General features: G+C 45.0%; 2 protein-coding genes across 4 annotated transcripts in view; one reads left to right on the top strand and one right to left on the bottom strand.

The window, feature by feature from the left end:
* LOC144125682 (band 4.1-like protein 5) overlaps window positions 1-11,505 on the top strand; it is a 30,769-nt gene extending 19,264 nt beyond the window's left edge. For 2 of the 3 annotated variants that reach the window (XM_077659274.1, XM_077659275.1), the window contains exons 16-17: window positions 1,876-2,265; window positions 8,271-11,505. In XM_077659274.1, coding sequence (XP_077515400.1) covers window positions 1,876-2,265; window positions 8,271-8,492 — 612 coding nt within the window. In that variant the 3' untranslated portion in view covers window positions 8,493-11,505. The remainder of the gene's footprint in view (window positions 1-1,875; window positions 2,266-8,270) is intronic. The other variant, XM_077659277.1, reaches the window with a different exon arrangement.
* The window catches only part of LOC144125681 (nucleolar MIF4G domain-containing protein 1), a 33,161-nt gene continuing 20,615 nt past the window's right edge, over window positions 8,673-21,218 (bottom strand). The window contains exons 13-16 of the mRNA XM_077659273.1: window positions 20,926-21,090; window positions 17,867-17,998; window positions 15,115-15,398; window positions 8,673-8,808 (exon numbers count right to left, since the gene is read on the bottom strand). Coding sequence (XP_077515399.1) covers window positions 15,117-15,398; window positions 17,867-17,998; window positions 20,926-21,090 — 579 coding nt within the window. The 3' untranslated portion in view covers window positions 8,673-8,808; window positions 15,115-15,116. The remainder of the gene's footprint in view (window positions 8,809-15,114; window positions 15,399-17,866; window positions 17,999-20,925; window positions 21,091-21,218) is intronic.

Genomic DNA, 21,218 nt, shown 5'->3' with positions numbered 1-21,218 from the left:
AGACTTCCAGTGCAGTCACAGACAATGCCCATGTTTTATGGTGTTGGACGCTCACTAATTCGAACGTTGCATGTCTCACGCCAGTTTTTTGTTCGTACATGTATCTAAAGCTAGGCTGTGTCCAGGTATCACCAACATGAGAAGCAGTCGTCCAAATAGCCTTCCTCAAACCTGAATCGCTGGTGCATTGTTGCCCACACGTCTCTGGTGCGCATTGCATACTGAACTGTGTAATCTCTTGCTTGTCCTTACTGTGCAAAAAGGCAAAAGTTGAATAGCTAGCTGTTCCATGACCATTTGGGACAGTGCCTCATCTCTAGGTCTATACTCTACAATCATTGCCCACTAGTGGGTGGGAATGCTTGCTGTGCTTCCTCATTCACTGAAGTACAACTGTACTACTAATGGTACTGCATTAACTCTGCCACGCTGCTACTATACTGCTGTTCGCATCTCATGAAGCTAGAAATGTCATCTCTCATTTCGCAACCACTCCTGTCCCACTGATGTACAATTGAGCTCAATATGAGCTGCAACGCTCAAGATGTGGTAGCACCCTAGTTCTGTAACTAATGCGAGCCTTGTGGGGCTGGAAATTGATGCAGTTCACCATCGATGCAGAGAACAAAGTATACTGAATGTTTATGCAAGTTGGGCACTCTGTGTGAAGATGCATTGGTCACTAAAAAGAGGAAACCTCAGTTAGTTCACTTCGGACGTATTGCAAGTATTGAGCACGATAGTACAGTCCTTGCAAAAAAGTAACCAGGCTGCCCGGTTTGCTTCTCAGTTGTATAGTGGAACACTTATCGCACCTAGCAAGCTATAAATCGCTCTGAGATACGGAGAACCCTTTTCCTCACCTTCCAATGCCTCTTCGGTTTTATGGGAGCCTTAGGGGCTCCACTATATGAGGGAGAAGCAAACCATGCTGCCTGGTTACTTTTGGCAAAGACTGTACATAGCATGCATATGCTTTATGTGCTGGTGTATACTGGTGCTTATACAAGTGTATGAACACAGTTTGTCACTGTATATGCTCAGATATACACTGGTACCTACATAGCTTAAATTCATGTGAGTAGAGCCTAGCTGCCAGCAAGTGGCCTGGAAGCTTGCAATAATGTAGAGGTCCAAGACTGAAAACAGCGCGAAAAATGGGACAAGATAGAGAGGAGCAACACACACAGCACTGAACTTACAGCTGAGTGTATGTCATGCGAATGCGCAATAAATACAGGAAGTACACATAAAAAAACTAAAAGAACACCATGATACAAGATTGATATTATTGCAGGAAAATATCTAAAAAGGCTATCTCTTTTCTCGATAAGCAACTCGATAAGCACTTGTCACCTCTCGTGGATGACGAAAGCTTCGTACAGTTCTCCTTTTTGTTGGCTTGCGTATGTGCGCAGCACTGCTTTTGTTGAACTGGGGAGTTATCCACACGAGTGGTGACAAGTGCTTGAATGTGCCGTCTCTTCGCTTATCCAGAAAAGAGATAGCCTTTTTAGATATTGACTTGCAATAGTATCAGTCTTATATCATGGTGTTGTTTTAGTTTTTTTATGTGTACTTCCTGTATTTATTGCGCTTCCGCATGAAATACACTCAGTTGTAAGTTCGCTGCTGTGTGTGTTGCTCCTCTCTATCTTGTCCCGTTTTTCGCGCCGTTTTCAGTCTTGTATCATGAACCAACTGGCCCAACAATCCCCCTTTTGCAGTTAATGTAGAGGTTGTTCAGTGCATGCCCAGTGCCGTTGGGCCAGCAGAATGCTGCTAGAGCCGTGTAGAGAATGTCCGCAGTGATGTCCCCGCCCTTTGTGTGTCTCTGTGCTTCCCTTCCTCTCCCCCTCCTCCTCCACCACACAGCCACCCGGGTCGTCTGCCGGCAGTGGGGCCGCCAGTGCCATGGGCGGCAGTAGCCCGCTGCCGGCACACCTGTCACGCCAGCAGGCCAGCAGCCCCGATTCCTCGCAGCTACTCATTCAGTTTGATAGCGAAGATGAGGAAACAGTGCCGCTGACACCGCCGGCAAGCTGCAGGGCTGATGCACTACCCCTTAACAACAGCAGCACCACCACCACCCCACTCCTGCCACCCAGGAAACCCATCAGTGCACCGGCACCCGCTGAGCTTGCCCTTCCTCCCCCTCCCCCTACCCCTCCCGCGGTTGCCACTACCTTTGAGCCACCACTGCCACCACCACCACCGTCTCCCCCGTCTCTCCCCAAAAAGAGCTTGGACGGTGTAGTGCTCACTGTAAGTCTTGCTCGGGCAGGGCACTGTTATTTTTCATTCTTTTTTAGTCCACTCTAACATGCATGTGTAAGCCTTGCTGCTACTGCACAGCCTCGTGGATATAGCTGTGGATAAAAATGGATGGAACATGCTGTAGAGATTTAGCTGCTCTGATGCACTATCTTGCAAAGACTGGAGGGTTGTTGCACTCATGCAACAGACAAAGAAAGTCATAGCACCTGTGCTATGTGTACCCCCTCCATCTGTTTGATGTTCCTTTTGCACTACAACCTATAGCTATAGAATGGCTACATGCTCAAACGTCTGCCATCAATAAACAGAGTAGCAGAGCATGATTCATTTGCAGCTGTCCGCAGCTGTCCGCAGGTGTGCAGTGTGCAGTGTTTTGACAGAAGTAGAGAGACCACTTTACGTGTGGCTTGGAGCAGTCTGTGGGCTCTGCTGTAAGGCTCTTGTCGTACTCCTTAGTTGTCAAAGTGGTTTGGGGAATTGTGCTGCTTGCCTTCTATGGCTGTGCAGTGGCAGAAACTTCGCAGGAGTCTGGTGACTGGCTCTGCCAAAGCGAAAAGTGAATTGCACTCCTGACAATCTACTTTTTTGCCTTACTTTACTGTTTTACTTTACCGTCTTTCTCTTGTTTCCTCTGACCATCTTTGGAGTCTGAAGAAAGCAACACTGTGTACGCACAGCTGTCTTCGTGTGCCATCCTTTAACATTGCCTAAACTGCCTTTATGCATGTTGGGCCCTGAGATTTTGCTTGGTGGATTACTACCAGTTTTATGCCAGGGTTGTTAAATAATGCCAGCAGTGAACATTTGGTGCAAACGTGTATGTACTTGGAAGTTGGCTAACTTAATGTCCTCTTAAAACAAATTACTGCAAGGCATACATGGCTGCAATGTTAACCACTAATGGCACCCCATGACATACATACTACGCAAGTTCATCTTTTTGCAAATAGGTGATGAAACAGTCCATTGGTTTTCAAATGTCTTCCTGATCAGTGTACTGTTTTCTTCCTCTTTTATTTTTATCATGGCCCTTTGAGGAGCTTCATGACTGGTATGATTGAATATCATATATTGCCAATTATAGGTCGTCTTTGATTATAAATCAGCCCCCCCACACCCCCAAGCCCACGACCTCCCCTGGGCGAAAAAAAATTTTGCATATAGGTCGACACTGCCTCGGTCTGCGGCCGTAGCTCACCAATAAATTTTTTAGAAGACTGAGTCATGCAAAAAATATATTTTTTGTCCACGAGACATCTCTTATGACTCGTCGCTGTTGAAAAGAATGCAGTCTCATTGATTGCCATCTTGTTAGCCACTGCTGCTGCTGGCCGTCAGAAGCAGTGCCGAGATGCCGCATGTGGAAAACTGCATAGACGATGTTGGATGGTAGTCCGTAACGGTCATTGTTGACCCATTGCGCCACTTCGCATAAAGAAGTGTGCTTCAGCCACCCTGTTAGTGTCTTCGGGTTTTCTTGTTAGAGCCATTCATTGTTTTCTTCATTCCCTCACGCACTTTTCTGACACATCAAACTTCTGCCCTGCGGCGACGTTGTTTTCTGACTCTGCATAGAGGATTGCTTGTCGCTTGAAAGCCACGCTGTATTGTTGCCGAGGCCGCGGTGGCATCTTGGCATCCGTCAGGCCGAGACACAAACCACACGCCCCATGGCTAGTGAGTGACACCTCGGCGAAATGAAATGCAGAAATGGATAGAATGCATGCAAAAATGCGCGAAAAACGCTTCTGCATGTATGTGACTGGTCACTTGGCTTACCATATTTACTTGCGTAATTAGCGCCCTTGCGTAATTCGCGCACTCCTAATTTATTGCCCGGGTTTATATAAAAAGACTTTCACTCGCATATTTTGCGCACAAGACGGAATTGGGAATATTGGCGCGGCTGCGTCACCATGTATTTTTGGTAACCTCAAGTGCCGGTATCCGAAACTACCGAACTGTTGTCTGTTCTGTTTGGCGCTAGTCAGCCGGCCCACACACGGCGGTGGCGTTTTATCTCCTGTTATCTCTATGGTTCTGACTGCTGGTTTTGCACATTCATTGCTTTGAGCTGCATATTCCTGTTCAAATTTCGGTTTTTAAGCATGCTCGTTTTCACACCGTGTCTGACAACTATTACATAATTATGCATGCACGGGGCATAATATTATCCATGGCTCGGTCAAAACTACTTTTGACCCCACATATAGGTTGACTGTACGAGCCTGCATATAGGTCGACTATGAGGTCGACACCCCAACTTTGGAAGGACATTTTTTGAAAAAAAAAAACAACATTGACTTATAATTGGCAGTATATGGCACACATCTCTGACATTGGGCATTGCCTTGAGAAATGGCTTGGACCAGCTTTGTAGTTTAAATTGCTGAAACGGGGCTTGATTGGCTTTGCTTTGTTATACATAGGTTCTCTCCGCCTCAAGCCGCTGCAGTGGCCCATTGCCATGTATTCAGATATTGAACCGAGGTCGCAGGATTGAATCCCGGTTGTGGTGGCCACATTTAGGTGGAGCTTAAATGCAAAAATTTTCATGTAATGTGTAATGCCAGTGTGCATTAAAGAACCCCAGAAGGTTTATGGTATCTTTGACTGGTCGCTTTGATCCTCTGATTGAGATCACACAGATCGGTAGCAAACTCTTGATCTGAGTCGGAGGAGGCACCGCCCAGTCGAAAATGGGAGTCGCTTTCCGAGAGGTCATGCAAATGAAGTATATATTCCGAAAGCCTTTTGGCTGGGACCGACCAACGGATATGTTCAGCGCATTTTATTCATTCCACATCATCACACCTTTTTCGTCAAAGCACATGCACATTCCATCCTCAGAGCACTCGCTCACAGTGAGGTGTTTGGTCGGCGTCGCAATGTGACTTTCGAGCTTGATCAGCGTGGTCACCACCAAAAAGGTTTGCTAGCTGACATTGCCAGTATCAACCCACGAAAACATTGCACTTCTGCTGTGCACACATAGGGTTTTTTGCATTGCATGCACTGATAAACACATGCATTGCGTTTGCACAGCACAAACAGAGCCGCAAAGATTTATCTCCCAAAGTGCAGGTGCAAATGCACCATACAAGGCGCCTCATTCTAAGCCTTTTCTGTGCTTTCAAGCGCCACTGGTGCAGTCATTGATGTTGCTGCGTTGATCATTACTGCCATACACTACGAAGAAACATTTCAAGACTCGACATACTGACGAACTTTGCTTAATTGAAGCTAGTGCAGAACTTTAGCAGAACATCAAAGCATTGTCATATAGCTGCTTCACCACCCATGACTGGGCGACCGCACTTTCGTGCACCGCCGGTGTGCTGGCAACACGCTGAGATTGGTGAGAAGTACTTAAAGTGCTTGGTCGCTCTGGCTTTTTTTTTGGAGCGTGTGAGAGCGCTCTGTGCTGGAGGCCAGCGTTCCGAGAGAACCAGCCGAATACAAAAAGAGCGCCCGGTATCAACTAGACTGAAAAGAAAACATTTGACAGAAGTCTGTCTGGTTGGGAAATTAATTTAGTAGAAAGACGACTGACACCAACCAGGTTAATTTTTGAAAAACACGTTTCGGGACCGGCTCGGTCCCTTCTTCAAGGTGTGACTACGGGCGAGGCTCCCATTTGCCTGGTTGATACCAGGCAAATGGGAGGACTTGTATCAGAGTGCTCTAGAGCACTCCAGCCGACCAGTCTAAGGCACCATTAAATTAATCTGGAGCCCTGTGCTGTGGCAGCTATTTTTCTCTCCTTCCTTTCATCCCTTCCTTCTTTCCTTTCCTTGCGACGAGTTCCAGGTGCCTGCCAAGAGTGAGACAGTTACTGCACATTTTCTTTCTTTATAACTATTGCTGTTATTCTGTTTCAAGAGCTTTTGTTGATGTCACTGTACTGTTTGCGTCATGCCTTGTACCATTTACTGGGCTTCTCCGACTCAGCCGTTTTGTCACTGGAATTGCTTGTTGTAGCTCATCTATGAAGACATTGTTAGATTTGTGTTTTTTTTTTTGCCTTGCAAGACATGAAAGGAGAATACTTCATCTCACAAGTTGTTTGCTGCACTGAAACGGCAGAGATGTCTCTCCAGTCAGGGCCGAGGAAGACAACAAATAGTCGTTCGAATATCTGAGCAGTGTTGTGACTGTTTTTCAAACAGTTATTGCAGTTATTGCAAGGGTAGTTCAGGATGGTGTTTTAAAAATACACCGGGCGTTTCGTTCACTGGTTAAATTAGCAGAGAAAGCCTGCACGAACACAGCACTGTGGTGGCTTGCTACGAAGTGGTGCACCGCCATTTATAAACATGGTGTCTGCCGAGTCGGCTGAGTCTCCTGTGTGCAGCAGCTGGACACTGGTGCTCTTTCTTTCCCAGGGATGGAGCTGCCAGTCGCGGGGTGAGAGACGCGGAGGAAAACGTTTTGTAGTGCACGGCGTTCTAATTGGCTCAGATCGCCGCAGCCTTCACAGCAATGCAAATAACTTGTCATATGGAGTATAAAAACATTGCTCCAAATGGAATGTAAAGATACTTGTTTAGTTCAACGAGCTCTTATTCTCAAACCTGTGCTCTTTATTAGCTTGCTTAATCATTACCGTATGTGTGCAGAAATTGCACCTTAACTGTGCAGCTTGCACTTTTTGTTCCATTATTATCAACTGCATTTACTGATTTTGTGTAATTAACAGTAGACTCGGGATAATTTAAACTCGGATAATTTTTACTTTCGGTTAATTAAAACAAATTTCAAAACTTTGGTTGGCTGGATATATTTTCAATGCATTTTAAAGCTGCTGAATTCGTATCGCGATTTCTTTTTAATTCTCTTAATTCAAACTTTTTGTCTTGCTCCTGCGCTCCCGACGCGTAAACGAGGTCGGATGCATCATGTTTTGGGCACCGTGTGAGCTGAAAATCTTTCCCCTCCAGCCGGTCAACTCAGACTCAATCAGAAGGGGGGCTGTGTTGATTGGAGGCACCCCGTTGCTGCGTAGTTTCGTTTTCTGGGCTTCGCTATCAGCCCATGACGATTGTGGCTGTTGGCCACGCTTCAGCGAGCCAAGCCCAGCTGTGCCGGTTCAGGTGCTAATTGGCACATCACTACTCATACTTTTTGTTCTAGAAGGTGCCTTGCCATTCAGGTGCTAATTTGCGTTTCCCTCGCCTCTGTTCGCATAGTTTTGCGTTGATAATGCACTCTAATCATGAGCTGCTCTCGTAGTGTGGTGAAGCCTCGTTATGTGGACACCACTGCTTGCGCGGAGGCTCCAGCACTACTGTGCCACGCCTGTGAAGGAGGGTGTGGAAGCCCTTACTATTTTGAAGCAGCTCTGCTTTGATGTTCCTGACAATGAGCATGCAGTACATCATGACGGAATTGCGAAAACTCGTCATTTCCATGCAGTTTTTCCTCAAAAGCAGACGACCATTGCCTATTGGCATCAGTTAAATTTGCTGCGGTGCGAAACTGTTTTTTAAAAAATGTTTTTTTTGTAGCCTTTGGACTATTAGACTTTCGGATAATACAGACCAGTTTTTACAGTCCCTTGAGACCTTAATGTGCTTTCACTCTGTTGGGAGACCAGTGCATTATTGATAACTTTTTTCAACCACACCTTAATAAACATATCACCACCTTTCACCCATATTTTTTGCTATGCTAAAGCTTTTAGCTACATTTGCTTAAAGAAAAAGATCTAGAATACAATTTGTATGCATAGGTATTCATAAGGAAAATCGCTTTTAGTTTTGTATCATACTAAGGTGCACTTCTGATAATTCAAACAAAAATCTCTGGTCTCTTGAAGTTTGAATTAATGACAGTCTGCTGTAGGTTTACTAGTGTTCAGGGCATGTGCATTTTCCATAGTGACACTCCTATTCTATGAAGAAGCAAATTTAAATAAGGTTAATGCATCTCTGTTTCTTGGCAAGAAATGACACATCAGCATGCCTCAAGCTGCTTGTTACCACGTGTTGCAGGAAACTTCATTTGCGGGGGCCAACCCTGTGACGCGCTCCTTGTCTTCAGCGACCCACCCACGCATCAGCAACGGAGTGGTCGCTGCTCCAGTAGTGGTCAAACGCACGCTGTCCAACTGCGCCACCAGCCAGCTGTCACCATGGCACGTGGGTTCGACCGATGCTGCCCCGGCTCCCAAGCGCCAGGTGGAGAGGCGCACCGTCATGACCACAGAGCTTTGATGAATAGGAGGGACGATAAAGGGGCTGTGCCCTTTTTTCGCCACTTTTTATTGTAGTTTCAGCTTAATACGGTGCAAACTTCCATCACTCAGCAGACTACGTATGCATGGACATGAGAAGTGTGCATTGTTGGGTCTACCAAGCTGGAACCACAGTGTGATGAGCAAACCAACTGCTGCCATGTTTCGAAAACGAGTGCATAACTTGTGTGGATTTGTAGTGCTACATCGCATTTGGAAAAAAAAAAAGTGTTGTGCTGGGACTCAATTTTGACATGCTGCTGCAATGTTGGTCCGCAGTGCAGAAGCGCAGCTGCCTGAAAAAAAAGAAAGAAAAAGAATATTGTTAAAATATGAATGAGACAAGAAATTCTGCTTCTTTTCACATTTATGCAGCAGCACCGTTACATATCTGAATAATTTCCAAGAGCCAAAATCTGCAGCTGGCACTTTATGTCCTGAATGAGTTGAAAACTACGAAGGCATCTTGCGTTTTGAAGTTCAGGCATCAGGTATGGTTTGTTCTCCTTGTGTGCACACTTAACTATATTCATGCGACTCTGTTGAAACACTTGTGCTTGCGTCACTGCCTGCCAGGAATCACTGTTGTTGAGTGAAAATGGGTAGTGCATGCTGACAGTTGTGTTTTTTCCAGTGGTCATCTATGGTTGCATATGGTATTAATTAAACAGCAGCAGTGAGGGGCGCTGCATATGACGCTGCCTGCAATTTATCTGTCCACAGGAGAGAAAAAGGTGTTAGTTACAAGCAGGGACCTCTTGTAAATGAACAGTCTGATGCCTAAAAATAGTGCCGGCATGCCTCTTTGACCAAGCCTGCCTTACTGCCTTGCTTCTAGTAGGTGGTGCAGCTATTTATCTCGGCAATCGCCACTGACATATTTAATGTTGCCCGATAGGTATAACTTACAGAGTGTTGTGCAGTTCGGCTAATGGGACTGTTTTATTTTTTTTTTAAAGCTGGTGTGCCTGTTGAGATGCCTCGTGCCCGATAGTTCGGAAGCCTTTCATAGTTTCTAATGCTGTGTATCTGACAGCTGTGAAATAAGATTGCAATTGTATGGTTAGTTGATTAAGATTGATGGCTGCATTGTATTTTTGGGTGGCATGCTGTTTTGGTAATTGAGTGACTTGGCAATGTTTTGTGGTAGCAGCAGGGACTTTCTGAACTGTATCGGCCAGTAAAAGCTGATACCTCTTGGAAATGTTGCAACCATAAGGCAAGCATTGCTTGCCCTTGCGTCATGGTAGCAGGATTTGAATATGTCGTCTGTTTCGAGCAGTTTAGTTCGTATGGATGTATTGATTGCATAATGTCATTGCAGCTACTATTTTGTCTATTCTTACATAGTGTGTTACACTTTTATTTTTATGCTGAAGCCAGAAACCTATGACGAGGTGGTTGTGAACTTTTTTTTACCATTGTCTCCTTTTATCCTCACTGCTGACATTTCCTGCAACATTTTGCATTTGTATAGTGCCACCAGTGTTTTTATTCCTGTACCTTCTTTTTAGTCTGTTTTGGATGTTTTTGGAAGGGAGATTTTTATAAAATAGACTTCTAGCAATGTTTGGTATGCTGAAAGGTATGCAAGGTGCATTTGATATTTGAGAGTTGTATATGTATTAATGAGGCACACTTTTTTAAAACCTCTTTTTTTATTGAGTGGTGCTACTGCATCAGAAAATGTTCTTATTGTGCTAGGCTGTTATTTGAACACACAACAGGTTTGTCCAAAAATATGATGCTGTTTCATGGGTACCGAGGTTTTGTTTGCTTCTTTACAGTGAAAGTTGATGCTGCTCAGTTATTACACGGTTCTCTGTATGGTGAGGTTGCTATCTTATTGCTCCATATTTTTGTGGGCATTTTCTATTGCAATGGCAGGCTCCGTGTTTTATATTGTGGCTGTTTTCGATTTATATAACTATTGGTGCAGTATCTTTAGATGCACTACTTTTTAATCATCTGAATTGAGTAGCACTCTAAGGTAATCAAATGGCTCCGAATGTAATAAACAGATACATACACCATTACAGGCACTCGGTGTGCGAACATTGAAAGCAGTTCCACAGCCATTTCAAACAGAAGTGCTTAAGATGTCAAAGCAAAAGTGATTTTTGTTCAACCTCTATTGATACGTTGTTATTAATTTATGTGCTGCCATCCCAAGCTTTAAAGATAAAGCCTGAAGCTGCACCATCATATATATCACTGGTTGTGGGCAGCCTGTATGCTTTGTGACAGACGCCGTATAACAACTTGCCTGCTTTTGGTTGTATGTTAGATATCTTGACTGGTGTTGAGAGTGTGTTGTAGTACAATTCATTACATTTGCTGCCATTTCACAGTAGCTGTGCATGGTGCACTTCTTTCTGGTAGTTTATTTCCAAGCTTGTAACTGGGGAACAGCATTAGTCATGTGAGCTCTTCCTGAAGAGGTAGAATTATTTTTTGCAATAACTGCTGTCCTATTTTGTCCAGCCTTCTTTCCACCAGGACATGTGGTGTCGTTATAATCAAGGGTGGTGATAACTTTCAGTGATGGGACCGAAGTGCCTCTTAAACATGAGTGTTCCAATTCTGTACTTGCACATCTTTTTTTAGGTGTTCCAACTCTTACTTTAGCGTGCAGCCACAGTTCAGAGTATATGGCTTGCTTGCTGTGAAAGAAAAAAAAAACGGTGAAGCAAGTAAACATTCCATCCACTTCTTGTGTCTGCTCGACCAAGTTTATGACCTCGTGCCAGGGAGCTTGCTCTCTTTGCAAGGAAAAGTGCCGTCCACACCTTTTTAGCAATTCCTGCCTGTGGGCTCGGAGTTCACTATTTTTGCAGCTTTTTTTTTATTAATCTGAAACTGAGAACTCATTCCATAAGTGCCATTTTTCGGGGATTGAATACTTCTTGTTCCTTTAAGGTTTACAAAAGCTGCTAGTTCCATGTGTATGTATGCATGTTTGTGACAATAAAAGCAAGGATATAGATATTGAACTATTGGCAGGCTTCTGTTCTCACTGTTGATGCTGTAAAGCCCGTTGTGCCAATGGGCTTTCTTCTTATTTCGTTTTCTCGCCCTTTCTAATATATTTTGATGCCGCATGTTTGTGAAATAGGTCATCACGGCAATACGGAAGCCGTGCTGCATAACAACCTTGTTATTGCAAATGAAGCTGGTTTTCACCTGGAGTCTGCCTTCAAGGACATGGACCTGGCTGTCATTTGTAACGCCACCAGCAAAGTATTATAGCTAAGGCCCCTAGATCCCTGCAATTCCACGAAAAATCGCTGATTTAAGCGTTTTTTGCAGAATTTTGTGTTGGCAGCCAAATTCTCATTTTTTAATACAATTGTCACGGACAGAACAATGGGAAAATGACTACTTTAGCTTACTTGTATGAATATAATGCGAGGGCAGTTTGAGACCTCAGGAAAATTTTTTTTAAAACAGTACAAATATAACAAAAATCCTGAACTGTTCAGGCCAGCCAGAGCCGAACAAGGATCCACTTCGGGTTTCTACCAAGGAAAAAGGTTGGATTTTGAAAGTGTGCCTGGAGTAAGAATAGCTAGTCCTAGCTGCTGAGTGGCAAGTTTACTGAAAACTGCATGAGAACTGAAATCCAGTGACTGAAACCGTGCAGATTCTTTCCAAGGCGAACAAGGTGATAATTTCGATGTCCTGTCTTTCTGGGCTGGAATAAAAGAAGTGACCCCAACACTCTCTTCCATTGCGATCATTACGGAGGTCTTGTTTATCAAACAAGTGCCATTCTTTGAGTGAAGATGGCACAAAATGTTACTTGATGCTGAGCTGCATTCAGTAGTTTGGGGCTGCCCAAAAAAAACTAAAATAATATAGACCCCAACCTACAGTGCATAAGCACAACAGGCTTAATCCAACTGAAACATTAAAGAATTTGTTCAAGGACAACTGATCATTTTGTACCTGCAGGCGAGAAATAAAATAGTGTGTGAAAAAGCTAAGAGCAACAGGCACCTTCAATTTTAGAAGATGGACCTCTGCAGCGTGCAACGCACGGGCTCAGAAAATGCTTTCAATTTTTCATGCGCCTTAAAGCTTCCCGCGAAATTTTGCGAATTCTTGATTCTGCATCTGCGGAATTTGGAATTTTCCACCGCAGAAAGTTAGGGGCCCTAATTATGGCTTGTTTCTGAATGACGTTGCTTTTTAAAAGAGCAGTATAGAGTCACTTTGCAGAGGGGAAGCAAACACTGACTTGCATATTCTGGAAAAGAAGACTTCCCGAGTGCCATTCCATTGCAGTCATGCCTTGTTAATACGACCCCCGTTGTTTATAAAAAGAACTCAAATTCTGCAGTTTTTCTGATTTTCTTGGGGCAAGCTTTTTCAATGTATTTATGCCTCACTAAAATGAAAACTTGCTGCCTGGAGAATGGACACGACAAACACCAAGCCTATTGGGGCCTGCTGATCTGGAGAGCGATGAGGAGAAAACCTTGCGTATTCCAGCTGGTTCAAACTTCCTCAGAATTCTTTTATTCAGCACCGCACATGATGCTTGGAGCATGGTGAAAAAAATGGCCAGACTTAGCTTGGTTAAGCCAAGAATGCGTTGCATATCTCGATGGAGTTCTGTGCTGCTCCGTTGACTCGATAGGCTATTGACTCGATCGCCATTGAAACTGCCCGTGTAGCAGCGCTTGATCGCCTTTGAGTCGACAGACTATCGGTTCGAGGGCCCTCGAAATGCCCGTGTGACAGGGGTATAAGACTGTCCCGGCGAAGGAGCGCAGCTCTTTTATACGTATGCCGTGACGTCAATTATAGCGCAGCGCCCCTAGCGGGAGGAGCGGGAGTCAGGTGGTGGCTGCGGCCGCGCCAGTTGGGGCCCAGCTTTTCCTCCGTGACGTCACGCGCCGGCGCAGAGCCCCTAGCGGGAGGAGCGGGAGTCAGGTGGTGGCTGCGGCCGCGCGCGACCGCGCGAGTTGGGGCCCAGCTTTTCCTCCGTGATGTCACGCGCCGGCGCAGCGCCCCTGGCGGGAGGAGCGGGAGTCAGGTGGTGGCTGCGGCCGCGCGCGACCGCGCGAGTCACATGGTTTGGTGGCTGCCCGGCCGCGCCCAAGGGCTGAACTGAGTGATTGCAATATGCAACGCATAAAAGCCAGCAGGATGGCTGGCTTGAAAAGTACCACACCCCTACTTACAATGGCCGCAGCAACAGCATCATTCCGGGAAAGAAAAAGGAAGAAAAAAGAAAAGAAAAAGGACAGTATTGTCTGCATTAAGGTGTTCTAATAATAAAACATGGTCACATAACAGTGTAAATGACTGATCTGTGGCAAAGCTCAAAAAGTAGCATATCTGACAAAGTGAAGATAGGAGGAGGGGAAAAAGGTACAACCAAGATAAACACAGCACATTGTGTTTTGCAAAGACCATTAGAATACATCGCATCAATGCAGCAGTACATCAGATGGATGCAACACAAATCTAGTTCAAAAGGCGCGCTAATATATAAGGCAGTGAATTTTCCATGAACGAGGTGAAAGTGAACCAAGATGAATATCCAATAAATAATTTAGCATATGAGGTAACAGGTGCTTTAATCCATGCTCTCCATAGCTGGATCTGCTGAATGGAAGAAAGCAAGGTGGGATGTATCGCTGCTGTCCGATATTCCTGTTTGGCGTTAGTCTTGCAATGTGCTCTAGTAGTCTGCTAGGGGTGGTTTTTTTGCTTGATGTAATTATTTGTTAACATGTACTTGTATAACCAGTTTGCGGGGAATTGCTTTGAGTAGGTGTGCACTTGGAGAGTCAAATGGCGTGGTACGAATGATGCGCATTGCTTTTTTTTTTGGCAAGATGTCGATTTTATTCAGGTTGGTCCGTGTTGCGGTACCCCATACTAAGTCAAGGTAGGTCAGGTGGCTAGAGAAAATTGAGCGGTAAATGAGCAATTTAAGATTTTGAGGCAAGAGATGTCTCAATTTGTTCAATACACCGTATGCTTTGGATAGCTTATAATTAATAATGAATCGATGTTTCCTTTCATCTATTTTGTATGCAGGACAGCAGCTAAAGGCAGTACGGAAGTGCAAGTGCCCAAGTGCCATTTTATTTTCGTTTTGTGGTTTAATGCTTTTAGTGCCAAGGTGTCCAGTCGACCCGCTTTTCATTTGCAATATTGCACAAATGGCACCTGTCAAACTGCACTACATCTTTAAATACACTAGCAGCCAGGATAATGCACTTTTTCCCAAAATGTTGTCCAATAGCCACTTCACTGCTCATGGTTACACACATGAGTAGACCTTGACCACCGAGTGTTTTCTATGAATATTTAATTTCTTTTTATCACGACGATTCACTATTATGGATGACTTGCTTTATGGGCAGTTTTGCTTGGGAACTAAAGTGTGCATATTAACAAGGCATGACTGTATTTCCCTTACACGGCAGATTTTCAAAAGGACTTTGTGCAGTCCACCTGGTAAACGCTTTCCCTGGAGTTTCTGGTCGCAACAAGCTAAGCTGATGGCAGTGCCATTTAACCCGTAGAAAGTCTCTTGTAGATGTAGATATATTGGTTTAAAGCAAAAGTTCCACTTTATTTACAATTAAAGGATGGCCTTTCTGTCGCTGCTGGTCAGGGCCTCTTCAGCGAGTTCGGCACGCTGTTGCAGTGTGCTGCGCACTGCGGGGTCCATGTCTGCGCCCTTGAGGAAGAAGTGCCGCAGGAAGAGGCAGACCCCTTCCCTCAGCAGTCGCAGCTTGGGAGCATCTGCAACCTTGAGGAACACCTTCTGCCAGGCCTCTTGCGACCGGCCCAGCAGTAAGCTGCGAAACAGCTGTCGCAGGAACTTCAGCAGCGCAGGGCTCATGTCCACAAACTGGATTGTCTGCAGCAGAAAAGGGAAGAGCTGGGGTGTAAGTCCTGTGTGCAGCATTTATAAAATGGTGAGCTGCGATATGCTAAACCATTTTGGTCCTTACTGGAGAGCACGGCCATCTTGAAAACACTCAGCTGTTAATGAAAAAATGTTCTCGCTGCGGCACTCGGTTGTGCTAACATGACATACTTGTGAAGGTCTGTAACATTGTGCATTGAGAGATACAGCGAAAAAACTTCCATTTTGCCAATCTAAGTCTGTTGTACCCATTAGCTAAAACTGAAATGGTAGAACTAAGTCAAAGGTGCTATTTAAGAGAAGTGTAACAGATTGGGCGAGTTGGTTAAGCATGGACATGTTTGCAGAGATGACACGTTATGATAATTACATCCCCTACTGTGTTTGTGCTATAAAAATGCCTTCACGCTTAGGTCCACAGCAAATCGTGCAGTTGAAGTGGATGGTGCAGTCGTGCAGAATACAGTGATCTCGTCTCGTGATTTGGTTATTTATTGTATGTGCAATAAAATTTGATGGACAGAATTTTCACGCAACTTCCAATTCTGGCCCTCGTTTCAATGCTGCAATAAAAACAAGTCTTCCAGTGGCTTTTGCAATTCATACAGTTCTCCATTCATTAGACCCCTGTTTCATTGAAGCATCATTCTGTGCAGGTCTCGCAATCGAAAGAACAGGTTAGCACGATTAAAGTTAAAGGGGCGCACTTAAGTCACCTTCAGAGTGCAATACGATAGTGGTGTGTTCCGGATTCATTACAAACACTTGTGGCTGGAGCCGTCGAACGCACATCCATACTCAACCAGAAGCAGCTTCCAAGTGATGAGAGGGCCATAGCACCTTGATTTTCCCTTCGTTATTGTACCATCCAAAGCAGTCACACGTTCGGATTTGGGCTTGCTTGTGCTAGTGCTCTTGGTTGTGGACCGACTTGTGCACGGATGGAAGTTGATGAAGACGACATCCAAAGCACAGTGCGAGAGGCTGCCAGTTAAACACATGAGATGTTCAGCTGCAGCGATAGCGTAGTGGTCTATGCAGTGGCCAGCGAAGCTGATCTGTTCACACCACCGCAGGTTCGAATACCGCTTGCCGCCATAAAGCATTTATTTATTACGTCATACGCCCACCTTACACAGACGCTCCCTGCTATGCTTGCCCTGTCTGGTTGCGATGTTGATACTGTTGCAGCCTCCCAGCTCCTCCAATAGTGACGGATTTTCGAATTTGGTGGCATGCTGTGATTTGTCCTCGGTAGTCGCGTGACACCTGTAATGGCATACTGTCTCGACCAACCAGAGAATTTCGTCTGACATCGGCTGGGTTTTGGTGTGATGGCAACTCTAAAGCTATTGCATTAATATCGTATTTACTCATGCAATTTGTGCCCGTGCATAATTTGTGCACCCCCAGTTTTTTACTTGGGTTTTTCAAAATAAGCTTTAACTCACATATTTTGCGCTCCCTGCATATCAGCATGCAGGCGGGTGTGTGCGGCTGTGAAAGGCGAGTAAGCGGTGTCAACAAAAAGTGTGTGATTCGTTTGTAAATTGCTTCAGGTAAGGAAAAGTCAATCGTGCACCGTTTACCCAGCCCCCTCGCACCGGCAATTGCTTTCCTGCACAAACGGCTGCAAAAGCAAACTTCCAAATACCTTCGGAGCGTGTGTCGTGCCAGAATCCGAAACTACCGAGCCGTTGGCTATTCTGTTCACCACTACCCACTTGTCAGCCAGGCCACATGCATGGAAGGTGCTGTTTCAATGCCTTGTACCTCCATTTGCCTCTGACTGCTGGCTTTGCGATTGCATTGTCCTGCGTTTATTGCTTTGAGCTGCGCACACACAACGTCACGCCATCACGCAGGGAACTACATAAAGTGGGTCTGGGTTTTGGGCGGGGTACGGGGTATGCATACTTTTTTTTTAGCCAGCGAGGGGCACGTGTTGCAGGGTCGGACTGTATAAACGTGGCATTATATCATATACAATGCGCGTTATGCCGTTTGTAGAGTTTTTTTAGGACGTGTTCGCAAAATCTCTGCGTGGTTTGCGCACCCCTGTTTCAAGCCTCGATTTTAGGAAAAAAATGTGTGCAAATTACGCGAGTAAATAAGGTATCAAAAAGCATGCTAATCTCGTTAATCTTCACTGTCTTCATTTAATCAGGAGGAAGTGAAGGCTGCATAAGTGCTTCATTAAACAATGCTGCACACGGCGTTAGCCTTTTCCGTGACCATGCAAACGATCGCCTCTGCAGTGTAGCCTCTCAGCAAACTGCTCATGAGTATATATATGTGCATTCACAATTTAAGGCCAAACACTGTCGTCGGCCAGTGCCCTTACAATGCTTCCTTGTCCTCCTCTCCTCTGTAGTGAAACACCCTGTATGTTTCTAACCTGTACACAGGATTTGAATGGGAAAAAGAACAGCATGTAAATGTAGGCTGATTCACTTTACCTTCAGAACAGCCAATGAAAGCGCTTCCTGCAACAGCAGGATGACAAGAAATTCCGCCAGGTTGGATGACGCCATGTGGCCGAGCTTGTCCACCTCCTTGAACTTGTCCCAGATCGCACACTGCAAGCTCATCTGTAATGCAAAGGGAGTAATCCTTTGTCCAGGCAGGCAACAAAAAAGCAACAGTGGTACTGGCATGGGCTTCATCATGTTTATTTTTTAAACGGTGTGTTTTGTTTATGACCGCCAGTGTGCGGCAATATTACTATTCTTTTGTTCAACACGAAGTGCAAGTTATCCTGCATATGGCTGTTAAATGCGGCTTGCCTGTTTACAAAGATTTGTGATCATGAGCGAATGATTCTGTGTTGTTTCGGACTTTTCACGAAGATGTGTGCCCTTTGTCCAGAATGTTCTGAGTTATGCTTAAATATGGCGCAGCTAAAGGATATATATATACTTGGCTTTTCTGATTCCGATGACTGCCGAGTGCATGTGCTACAATCACCGCCGCCAAATTGCTTCCTATTTTTTGTTTCACCCAACAAGGCGTTTGTTTGTATTCCAAGCTAGCCTGTCTGTCCTAGACTGGCTCCTATCATGACTGACACGTGACATTTAGTGTATTTGGCAGTCAATCATTCTTCCGATACCCAGCTATTGTTATATGCGCATTTCACTGCTCCTGCTTTTTGCTGTGTGACAACAAATTGATTACCCTTTGAAAAATCTGCAGACGGCGACATCATCTACGCATGATGTGAAGGTTGCTCTCTAATGGGTATTTGTGCTGCGCTTGCTACCTCAAATGAAACTAATATTTAGAGAGATTTCTCAAACATCTCCTTGAGCTAAAACACTCATGGTAGCAGCTTAACTCTGCTAACTTTCACCTTCTTGTGTGCAAACATGAAGGTTTATCAAACTCATGTCAAACAGAAATGCGTAGCTCGAACAAACACTAGTGCTATTTTCCGTCTTTTGTCTTTAAGTTTGTTGTTGAAGCTGGAGGTCTTGGACAGGCCTAGGGAAGGCCCTAGAGTGGATGGGTCAAGCCATCATCAGGCAATCTAAGTCTTCCTTGTGACTGAGTTGTACGTGGGTCAGGCTAGGAGCTACCATACCCAGCAGAAGTGGAGAGCCAATGCAATTCATGGGCCGAAGCTGTATCAGCAACGCAGTGGTGTAATAATAATCATTACCTGTAGGACTAAGTCACACAACGAAGGATGCTCCTGTCAGTAATCAATGATTCCTTACCTCCATTTTGCAGCAGCCACCCCGCCCCAATGAAGTCATTAGAGGGACACTGAGGACAACTCCATCCAATTACTGCATTCAGTAAACATTGATTCTGTCCCTCTTTCTGGCAAAGCTGATGTATTTCCGGCAGCAAAAGGCACCTTTATCAGCAAGGAAATGGGATTTAAAAATCTTCGTGCCAGTTGATTCAAACTCGTGACGTCCTTACTAAAAAGGACACCATTATGAAGTGGTTGGCGCTATAGTGTAGCCTCTGAGATCCGCTCCCAAAAATCGGTGTTGATGCATGCATTTTACTTGAGAAATCAGGCGCTGATGGCGACACCTGTATTTGCTCTGTTTTTAATCTGAGTTGTCTCTTTGCAATTATAACTTGGTATTGTATCAATACGGGCATACTTGTGTTTGGCCTGTGTTTCTTTGATCTCATGTCCCCCACTCAGGGCCATTCTACTCTGAAGATGGCATGTCACTGACATTATAACTAACATTGCAGCAGGACCACAACAATCAGCAATGCATGCCAAAAAGATTTTTCTTTTTACTTTTGAGACATTTAATAACCTTTGGGAGTGTGTTTTGCTACTGATCAACATTTTTCGATAGAGCCAGTTAGAAAACTTGCACCAGGGAGGCAGACCCATTCTGTCGTCACTTTAATCGCAGAGACGCGAGCGCCACCTCTCGGGCGGCAATGGAACTGCATTAGTTTTCTTGGTATTTTTTTCGCCGCCGCGATATCAATTGGCTGCTCTTGGCCACATGGTCAGTTAGAACTGTGGACGCTGGCCCGCGCTTCGCATCAGCTGCACTGGATGCAGCTGCTTCTAGCTGCACTTTGTATTTCGATGACGTGTTGCAAAGGTCGCATGCACTAGGGCAGGATGCTCGGGGGTTGAGCTTTTCGGTATAGATCTCGGCTCAAACTGAAAGCCCTTATTTCCATGGTTCCACACTGCAAAACTGTAGAAACACAACGTGCCGCTTGTCCCCTTGATAATGCGGCTTGATAAAACTGGTTTGGTTTGGTCCTAAAGTGACTCGGGCTATGAAGGACGCCATAGTAGAGTGCTCTGGATAATTTTGATCGTCTGGGTTTCTCTAATGTACACTGACATAACACAGTACACGGGCCTCCAGGATTTTTCCTCCATTCAAATACGACCACCGTTAACTGGGATCAAACCCGCGCCTTTCGGGTCAGCAGCCGAGCACCATAACCACTGAGCCACCATGGTGGTATGCTTGATATATCAACTCCTCATGTGGCCCCTCTTCAACATGCCAAGATAGAAATATAATGGGAGTGTCAGTTGTAAAAGCTTGTTCAAGTAAAAGGATAGCACTTGAAAGCAGTCTATTCTGTTGAATGTGCATCTCATGCGCATATCAGCAGCTGTTTCCCATTGTGTCTTTAATATGCCTGGGTGAGTCTGGTTATAATTGCTACTAAACAGTCTTGTTTCAATAATCCAAAAGAAATCAAGGCAAAAATTACATTTTTGTTCTTTAAATGTATTTTTGTATGCATGCAAGCCGCCGTCTGTTGACGCTCCTCATGCAGGGAGCAGCAGACAATGAGCACGACGCCTCAATGCGACCGCAGCGCCATTGCCTTGGCGGCGATCGCATGGGCCCGCTCTGCTTCCTGGCGCACTGCGGCTCTTTTCAAACTGACTTTATCTAAAACTGTAGCCACTGGTCTAACTCAAAGAACTTGAAAGCTGAAATTTAGCTGAAGACTCGAAAAGTAGTTTTCCTGCATTCTGCAGAAGGCAAAGCTGGGAAAAACGTACATAAAATCGCCGGTCCCGTTTGACAAAGAACTGGGCCAGGTAGGCGTAAAATGGGTTGTGCTGCTTCTCCTTCAGCAGGCAGTGGAGGATGACGTAGCACAACTCGCGCTCCTGCGCTGCACTTAGGTTGAGGTGGAGAATTCTCTCGCTGGCGCTCAGGTAGTCCTGTGTATGCAACAAAAAAGAAACTGCCTCTTCAAGTTGGGTAGCATGAAGGAATATGTACCAAAAAAAGAAACTGTGGTCAAAAACATGCAGTTTGTAAGTGTGAAATGCTTAGAGGCAATAGTTTA

The sequence above is a fragment of the Amblyomma americanum genome, chromosome 3 (genome assembly GCF_052857255.1).
Source record: "Amblyomma americanum isolate KBUSLIRL-KWMA chromosome 3, ASM5285725v1, whole genome shotgun sequence".
Lineage (NCBI taxonomy): Eukaryota > Metazoa > Arthropoda > Arachnida > Ixodida > Ixodidae > Amblyomma > Amblyomma americanum.
This window is presented reverse-complemented; position numbering and strand designations above follow the sequence as displayed.